Source organism: Parasteatoda tepidariorum, chromosome X1 (genome assembly GCF_043381705.1).
Source record: "Parasteatoda tepidariorum isolate YZ-2023 chromosome X1, CAS_Ptep_4.0, whole genome shotgun sequence".
NCBI classification, from domain to species: domain Eukaryota; kingdom Metazoa; phylum Arthropoda; class Arachnida; order Araneae; family Theridiidae; genus Parasteatoda; species Parasteatoda tepidariorum.
In genome coordinates this window covers 45,202,296-45,212,630 of record NC_092214.1, presented here as the reverse complement: position 1 = coordinate 45,212,630, position 10,335 = coordinate 45,202,296, and the positions used below count along the sequence as shown (strand labels likewise).

Genomic DNA, 10,335 nt, shown 5'->3' with positions numbered 1-10,335 from the left:
TATATATATATAAAATCATTACTTAATATCGGCCAATTTATGAAATTATTCAATTTTTTTTATCCATCTATGCTAATTTTGCTACATACGGGTGATTCTCACGAAATATGACAATTCACTGTCCCTTGCTCCAAGATCTAATACTATAATACTAAAAGAACTTTTTTTTTTAAAAAAAAAATTAATAAATAGCAATGCTGTTAGCATTTTAAAATGACTTTGCACTAGCATTGCCTATTTTGTATAGTTAAAAAATTTAATTGAACTTCAAAATTTCATGTTTCTGGCATGTCACAAACAATGTTTCCAATAATAACTAGCTTCAAAACTTCCCATAAATTTTTCAATACCTATTTTTTTTTTTATCTCAACCTGTGTAAGCATTTCTAGAATATATGCAGAGGGTATTATTTACAAAAACTTTGGTTAAAATAATTTTTTCTGTCAATAATTTGTTTGTCCCAAAAAACTCTGTCATTTTCCTGGCTACTATTACTTAGTGGTTTATAACCAAAATAGGTAAGAGCCAGCAATCAATATCTAATGTTAATAGATTGATTAGATACCCTCCTATATGAACATGTCTTGTTGCATGAATAAAGAAGCAATTTTCTGGTTCAAAATCTATTTCAAAAAATTTTTCATGGTGAGTACGTTTTTGTGTTGTCATTTTCCTAGCTTCTTGAAATCATTAATAACATAAACTACATAGATTTATCTAAGTTATTTTAAGAAATCCTGTTGTCTTCCGCAGAATATAAACGTCTTAGGCCAAAATATTAAATTAAAGTAAAGTTATATGCTACAAAATGGCAAATTTGTTATTATCCTGGCTTATGAATGCTAGGACATTGAAGTGTTACCAGAAATTTTTTTCAACTGCTAATAAAGGAAGGAAATCAAATATTAACCTAATACCAAGTTTATGTATGATTGTAATATGCTTGGATGTAATCAAAGTTATTTATTTATTTTATGATTGATTATTATACACAATTTTATTCTATACACATCATCAACGAAAACGTTTTTGATTCTTTCTACAGTGGATAAAGAGAATTAATTTAAGCAATTTATGGTCCATCTAGCATAAAGGCTTAAGTTGAGTTACTTACTATTAACTTAAAATGATTGTTTTTTAAACTTCTAAGATAATGTCATTTTCCTGGCATTCAAGATTTGGCGAATTTCTATTTTATTTTTTTGTGTTTTGGGAGCGTGTTTTAGGAAAGATGAACTTCTTATTGAAGTATACGTAAGAGAACTGCTGAGTTTAGTTTTAAATTATAATCAATGCCATTTGGTTAAACTTTATGATAAAATCGAAGCGTACTTAAGATCCTTAGGTACGTTAGGAGTTACCAGGGATGAGATTAGCCAAAAGGCAAAAAAGCTGAATTTCCACGATAGTAAATTTTACCCAAGCACAACTCTTTAATAATAAATTCCAGACAGTTTAAGGTAATAAATAATGTGTTGACATACAATTGTGTACTAATCTATTATTACATAAATGATTACATTGATACTTAACATTTAGTGAAAATAAAAATTACCAATTGAAAAAATAAAGCTGGAAATTATATTTTTCCTAAGTTCACATAAGAGACAATTATTACTTGAAAAACTACCTGGTTTAGCAAATTAAAACTACTGAGAATATACATTAATAATTCATCTCTTTTAATAAATAATGTTATGTGATTTATAGCAAATATATCAGTAACATTACTTTTCAAATTATATTGGGAAAAAAAAACTTTATCTATGGACCAAATCATTATGTTTATATTATAGTCTAATCTAACTAGAGCCCTCTGAAACATATCAATAACAGTGAAGTAGAAATATATAGTAACTCCTTAACACAAAAAAAATGCTACTTTAGTTTGAAAAATTACACGACAATCAGCTGCTTAGATAATTGTTTCTTATTTGATAAGAATTTTGCATTTTATAGCATAAATAACAGCAATTATAAATAAAACTTTGATAATGAGTTAATAAACTCTTTTTCCAAAAAAAAAAATTTAAAATTTAATTAAATCCCTTTTAAGTGATTGCTTTTGTTTGCTATATCTTTTATGTTTCCTATATTTAGTCGTTAGTCCATCTTCAAACATCTTGTGACAAATCCTATTTTTTCTTCTCTGCAAGCACAGAATGTAAGTTTTGAATATATTCCCTTCCAGTTTCTCTGATGTTGTAACACTTACATATACTAATAATCGTCGTTAGAAAAACAGTCACCTTTATAGTAACTAATTCAAAAAAAAATTTACTTTTTACAAGAATCACGATAGTTGATCTTATAACTGTGTGAACATGAATAACAATTATGGATTTTGAAATCCCATGAATATGAAACTAGATATACGATTTTGAAAATGAGAAAATTCAAACTTGGATATAGAATTTTTAAAACGTGTAAATACAAATCACGATTCATAATTTTTTAGATCGCGTAAATACGAATCATGACACGTAATTTTTAGATTGCATATATAAGAATTATGATGCATAATTTTTAGAATGCGTGAATGCAAATCCCAATGCCTTATTTTAAAATCACGTATAAATATGAAAATCAATGTTTGATATTATAAACAGCATGAGCAAATCAAGACATTAATTTTAAACTTGCGTGAATACGAATGGCTACATAGGTTTTTAAAAAGGCGTAAATACGAATCACAATATCGGATTTTTAAATCTTGTAAATAAGAATCGCAACATACAATATTCAAATCGCGTGAATAAGAATCACAACACGCAAATATGAAAAGCTATGTTTGAAATGAAAATCGTGTGAATAAGAATCGAGATATTAGCAGATTCCAGGCTTAGGACCTCTAAAAGGCTTGTCAGAAGCAGTGTCGTATGAACTACGAAAATCGGATCTATCTGGAGGTCAGGTAAAAAATTCGGAAAACCTTATCTGCTGCGTGTAAAAGGGGAGAAAATAGCCAAAATAAGTAAAAATGAGAAAGGATTGGTAGCTATTTAGTTTGAATTTTCTGTTTCTTTTAGAAAATCAGTGAATTTTCTGTTTCTTTTAGAAAATCAGTAAATTTTCTGAAAAAGTGGAATACTTATAAAAAAATGTGAAATTTTTAGAAAATCTGAATTTTTGATAAAAAAACTGATATTCAAGAGATAAAAGTGAAAAAAGCGGAAATCCGCTAAAAAGCGGAAAAATCTCATATTGAGTTACTTCAGACAAATATGCAGCAATGCTGTAACCACTGGTAGAAAGCTGTTTGTCAGATATTTTGAAAATATGGGAGCACCATATTAGTTCTCTTTTAGTAAAAAATAAGGAAGAGGGGAAAGTAAATAAATTAACTCTTCTCTTGGAATTTTTGAAATCAGAAGTAGAAGGAGAACAAAGATTAGCCATTGCTAAAAATACATTTAATTATGAAAGAGAAACACACAAGAAATATTATAAGCGTAAATTTAATGAAAACAAATATGATATTCCTACTGCTTCAGGACTGTTAAATACAAATGATAATTTTGAAAGAAAGTGTATTTTTTGTGCTAAAAAACATTACTCTTGAGATTGCAATAAAACAAAAAATATGAGTTTAGATGAAAGACGAGAGTTAGTTAGGAAATCTGGTTGCTGTTTCAAATGTTTAAAAAAGGGTCATGTTTCTAAAGAGTATTATTGTAAAATAGTGTTTTTGCTGCTGTAAATTTCACTGTACAATAATGTGTCCAAATTTGTCCAATGAATCCAAAATAACAGATACCCCTAAACCTGATGAATATTCAAAAGATCAAATACTAACAATTCTGTTGAATAAAAATAGTGTATTGTTACAAACTTTACAGGTACATCTTAGAGCTAAAAATACTAGACATCTTATACTGGCCATGATTAATACAGGTAGCCAGCATTCCTATATTAGTGCAAAGACTGTAAAATTGATGAACTATGAAAGTTTAGGAGAACTTCCTATAATACATAGCTTATTTGGTAGCCTTGAATCTCCACAGCAAATGCATCACTGTTTTATAGTATATTTAACTAGTTTGGATTAAACTTACAATTGTAATTTCAAAGTATTAGAACAAGAAATGATATGTGGTGACACAAGGAAAACTCCTCATGGACCATGGATGAAAGAACTTCAGAAAAGAGGAATAAATTTAACTGATTTGGATTATTGTTCCTCTTGAGCAGTCGATTCTGAGCTTCAGCTACTGATAGGAGTAAACGTAGCTGGGAAGCTGTTAAACGGTAAATTCAGAATTTAGAAGCTGGGCTGGTTGCAGTTGGTACTCACCTGGGCTGGACAATAATGGGGGAAATTCCACATGTGTTTCCTGTTTCGGAATCCTGTTTGTCAATCATATCCTTACTCACTAAGTGACATCAGCCTGCCAGACATATGGAGTTTAGAAAGAATAGGAATTGCAGATCCAGTCGAAAGTCAAACAAAAATTGAGCCATGCCAGGCTGCTTATGAACATTTTCAAAGCAATCTAAATTTTAACAATGAAGGTAGGTATGAAGTAAAGTTACCTTGGCTTCAGTTACACCCTGCACTTTCTGAAGGGAGAGAATTAGCAGAAAGAAGATTGCGAACAACAATTAACAGATTGAAAGCAGCTCAAATCGTAGAAGCTTATCAAGATGTCTTGCTGGCTTGGTTGAATGAAGGAATTATTGAAGAAGTGAATATGGATAATGAGGTTCTACCTGGACATTTTCTTCCCCACAGAGCTGTAATTAAAAATTCATCAACGACAGCACGAACAAAGAATTCAACCTCTTTGAAGGAATGTCTTGCCAAAGGGACTAATTTTCTGGAACTTATTCTCACTGTTTTAACTCGTTTCCGCATGAAAAAATTTACGGTAACCGGGGATATTAAACAGGCCTTTTTACAGGTCAGTGTCTAAATAAGATAGAAACTATTTAAGATTTCTCTGGATCATAGACGGTGATTTGAATAAACTGAAAATTTACAGACACTGCAGGGTTGTTTTTGGACTCACCTGCAATCCATTTTTGTTAAGCCCCACTCTTAAACACCACTTAGCGAAGGCTCCACCTCAATTGAAGGACGCTGCTTTGTTTATACAGGACACTTTTTATGTTGATAATTGTCTCGCCACAATTGAAGACTGTGAAATTTTTGTGGAACAATCGAAAGAATTATTATTGTCTGGAGAATTTTATTTGAGAGGATGGCGAAAAAATTATTCTATCATAGAGAATGACCCTGTTCCACCTATAATCACTGAAGACAGAAAAGCTGGACGAAGGAAATTTAATTTCGGCATTGGGACTTTCCTGGGATTTATCACTGTAATTCAAATTATAAAGTAACTAAAGATCCTTTTCCAGTTACAAAAAGGAAAATTCTGGTTGTTGCTCAACAAATTTATGATCCTCTAGGCATGGTTTGCCCTTTTACATTGTTGCCAAAATTACTTCTCCAGGATTGCCGGAAACAAAAAATTCCATGGGATAAAGAACTACCTGAGGATAATGCAAAGAAATTTCTGAATTGGCAAAATCAAATTGTAATTTTGAAAGACATTTTTATTTCTAGATGGTTGATGAAGAGAACTTTTCCCTTGAAACACTGTAGCCTCCATGTGTTTGCCGATGCCAGTCAATGTGCTTATGCTGTTTGCATTTTTATTCAACTAGAAACCAAAGACTCTGTGTCCTGCGAATTAGTCAGAGCTAAGAACAGAGTATCACCATTGAAGGCAATAACGATCCCAAGATTTGAGCATTTAGCGTGTTTAATAACTGCTCGCCTAGCTGAGAGTGTTAAGAAAGACATAAAAGGTCCAGATATTGAAACATACTATTGGACTGAATCCACAAATGCTCTTGGGTGGATAAAAAGAGAAGATTATTGGGCTACTTTTGTTGCCAATCGAGTAAAGGAAATTCGAACTGTATCTCATCCTAATAATTGGCATTACATACCTGGAAAATATAATCCTGCAGATACACCGTCTCGAGGTAGTACCATCAAACACCTAATTGAATCAAGATGGTTACAGGGCCCAGAATGGCTAAAGCATCCGAAAAAAAGATTGCCTAAATCAGTTCAAATTGAGACGGAACAGGAAATTTTAAGTCAAGCGAAAAGGAAAACTGTTATTGTAAATACAGAGAAGATACCATGGTATCAAAACAAGCTTTCTTCATACCCTAAGTTTGTAAGAACAATCGCTTGGGTGATGCGTTTCCTTTCTAATGTTAGGAAGACGAGGTTAGAAAGGTATTCTCTTACACTCACCGTTGAAGAAATAGAGCAAGCTGAAGTAATTTTATTGAAAGCCATACAATTAGAAGCTTTTGGAACCGTTTCTAATCCTATTTTGAAATCATTACAAACACAATTGGATGAAACTGGTGTAATTCGAGTGACCACCCGTTTGATTCAACGAGAAGGCACTGATGATTTTAAACGACCCATTGTGCTTCCGAGTAAACATCCTGTTGTTGATTTGCTAATACTTTAACATCATCGTAAGTTGAGTCACGCTGGAGTTCAAACCTTAATGACTCCATTAAGAGAAAAAATCTGGATAATAAAATGTAGAGGAACTATTCGTCGAGTCATATGGAGATGTATAAATTGCCAACTATTTAAAGTTCAGAATACAGAGGTATTGTCAGTGACTTTACCTGAGAAACTCGTGAAAATGCTGCTTTTGAAATAACGGGCATAGATTTAGGAGGACCCCTGTATTTAAGTAATGAAGAAAAGAGCTGGTTTGTTTTATTTAATTGTCTATTAATTGTGCAATAATCAGAGCAGTACACATTGAACTTGTTCTATCATTGAGCACTGAAACCTTCTTACTAGCTTTCTGAAGGTTCGTTTCAAGAAGAGGAAGACCTTCTCATGTCAACTCTAACAACGGCAAAAACTTTATAGGAGATAATATTATTTTCCAATCTATCGACTGGCAAAAAGTCGAAAAAATAGCCTCAATACAAAGAATTAAGTGGACGTTCATCTTGATGGGGGGAGCGTCTTATTGGAATGACCAAAGGAATAATGGGACGAGCTCGGCTAAATTTTGATGAACTGTATCCCATTTTGTGTGAAGCTGAGAGCAATATAAATAATCGACCTCTAACTTATCTTTCCGAAGATGTCGATGGCGTACATCCCTTAACTCTATCTTTATTTCTGCAAGAGATCCGATTTGGAAGTTTACCTGAACTAGACGTATATGATTCAGCACATCTAAATAAACGCTTCCGCTATTGCCAGAAATTAAAAGATATAATGGAAAGATTCTGTATTGAGTACTTGGGTCAATTGAAAAATTATTCAAAAAACAAACTCCCCACCACCTTTAAAGTTGGCCAAATTGTTCTTGTAGGAAATGACAATGCTAAAAGGTTAGACTGGCCTATGGCTAAAATACTGGAACTTTATCCTGGAGTTGATAGAAACTCTCGTGTTGCACGAATAAAAACTATGAATGGAGAACTTGTTCGACCATACCAAAAACTTTATCCACTGGAAGTAGAAGATGAAAAGAGATCCCCCTTGATTGAAGAGACAGCATCAATGGAGACTTCGAATGCTAACTGTCAAGAACAAGGAACCCGATGTGACCGGGTAGTAAAACCTGTTCAGAGACTCGGACTGTGACTTTATACACTAATGTGACTTTGGTTGCGTACTTTCCTTTATGTTTTTTCAAGTACGCAAAGTGGGAGCAATGCCGGAAACGCAACTGTAACCGAGCAGAACTTTCCCAACGCATGCGCGATAGAAGTTGTTGTTATCACTCACTGAAAGCAGCATGTCAGTCGTCAACTAGTGACACATTTAGTAATTTACTTATGTAATTAAATGTACAAATGTTTTTCAGATCGCTTAGTATTAGTTAAGAAATCTTGACAGGCCCCGGTGTCCAAGAACCCAAGAGAGGGGTAAGTTTACCCTTTATATATCATTTATAAACTATTGTTTGCATTTCGAAAGCAAAGACGATAAATTTATATTTTTACCATATTTTTCTGTTGATTTTTTAAATATAATTTTTAATTTTCACAAATTATGTCTAAATTTTCACAAATTAAGTACCTCTCAGAAAAACCTAGACAGACCCCTGTAATAACTTTTAAACTTCAGAAGATATGATTTTACCTGCAATTAGGTGGAGGATCTAAAGTAATTTCAGCTAGTTCTTTTTGAATTCTGTAATAAAGAAATATAAAAAACAGGAATGTTAAAATTTTAGAAACCAGCATACCTAAATTTAAAAAATCAGTATCTTACTTACCGTTTAGCACTTGTACTGAGAGCTTTTGCCATCTTAGGATTTACTTTTTCTTTATCACGTTCTTGACAAGGCTTAAATGTGTTATCACTTATTCTTGAAGTACCAGGTATAGAACGATCACTGGACATCCTATATTTTTCAGATTAAATAAAAACAACTTAGTTCAGCTTCATTACTACCACTAGTTAATTAATAAAATTTACTTTTAAACCAACAAATAAAATTGAGTTCAATATAAAATAAGACCTTTTTTTTTAGAAAAAATATAACACATGGAATCTGGTTGAACTTCATATTATGTCATTTCTATGTAATGAAATAATACCAACTGCAGCTTAATACCATTATATACTTCACCTGCATGAACATATAACTTTGTGGTTCTACAATGGTTGTTTCACTCTAAATCCAGAGCATTAGTATTTCAAGAGCAAATTAGTGAGTTAGAAATTACTCTTGGACTCTTCTGTGAAAGCCAATTAATCACTCCTATTTGGAATTTAAAAGCAAAAGAGACGGAATCAGTTAGGCTGTGCCAAATACATGGTAATTAGTTGAAAAGTGTCAGGGTTAGCAAACTTTTGCAGAGGTTGAAAAAGCCAGAGAAAAAAAATTAATAATAACACGGCAAATATCAGACTGGCAAAAATTAATAAAATGGATATTGCTTATTTAAAATATAGAAAGAACCATCAATATTATCAAGGACTATATAATATACAGAATATTAAATATATATACGGATAAAAAGCTCAAAAAGAATCAATGGTCATATTTTCCAAATGAAGGAAGATTAAGCTTTCCGGTGGCACGGTCTGTTAAGATGCTCACATCGATGATTGGAGGGCAGGAGACAATGAGCATGATCCAGATGGCCGACAAAACAACCAATGTGTATATGCAGCAAGACGCGTGTTAAATCTGTAATGGCACATTTGTTGGTTCTGCTACAATTAAAAAGACATTTTTAAATATTTTTTTAAAATTCCTTCTGATATAAGATACAATTATTCTTCGAAAATCCTCTTCAAAGCTTTTATTTTGCTATGCCATGTGGAAACAATATTACTTATTCATTCAATACTTTGAATAATTGAAATAAAATTTTAAATTATCAAAACTGTCACTATAAGCAAACTGCACTTTTTTCTGCTCAATTCAGTAAATAAAATATTTATTATATATTTCAAGTCTTTAATTTAAAATTTCTAGATTTCAGCATAGTTAATTAATAAGAAGCTTAAAGTTATGTCATGAATATTTGAACAGACACACTTTTTTTAATCATTGTTTTTGCAAAAATTACTATTGCCAGTAAAATTCCAAACCTTAAATGTGGGTCATTCCATGTCAAATCATACAGGATTTTACAAAAATGGCACCCACTGTCTCAGATTTTGATGCTGATTTCAAAAATATCATTTATATTTAATCAGTTGTGGGGTTTAAAAGTTATAAGCATTTATATTTTTGCCAAAATGGCACATTTGCCGCCATTTTGATTCATACATCAAAGGCTATTAATGATTGTAACTCACCTTATATTTGTCATAGAGCAATAATTTTTTTTTATTTTGTTCATAATAAAATAATCTGTCATTTACACAGATTTGTTTTCAAATAATTATCTTACTTATTTAGTAAATGGGTCTGTTTTGCAGTTTTTTGATCAACGGAGTTGAGTAACTTCAGGAGCTGATTTCTGGCAACTCGCCCCCTTCAATTTCAAAAATATTTTAGGCAAAGATAGTTGAAAGTGCAAACTAACATGATATAAAAATTTTGATGGGGGTTCACTCACTTTTTTAAAAAAAATATTTTTCTTATGAATTATTATGCGTTAAAAGTACTGGTAGTTTGATGATTTATAGTCCTTAATTGTAATTGTAACTAGAGTGTAATAAATGAGAATGGTAGAAAAATAAGTAAAATAAAGTAAAAATTTTTTAAATTATTTTTTTCTTCAAAAAAGAAAAGGAAAAAAATTGAGAATGAACAAAATTTCACCTTTTTTGTAAATAAATTTATCCAGAATCATATAGCTTTGGT

General features: G+C 31.5%; 1 protein-coding gene across 1 annotated transcript in view; it reads right to left on the bottom strand.

The window, feature by feature from the left end:
- LOC107457072 (ubiquitin-conjugating enzyme E2-24 kDa) overlaps positions 1-10,335 on the bottom strand; it is a gene marked incomplete in the record, with an annotated part of 33,652 nt that overhangs the window by 13,361 nt on the left and 9,956 nt on the right. The window contains 2 exon segments of the mRNA XM_071187493.1: positions 8,151-8,201; positions 8,287-8,415. Of these exon segments, the coding sequence (XP_071043594.1) occupies positions 8,151-8,201; positions 8,287-8,414 (179 nt within the window).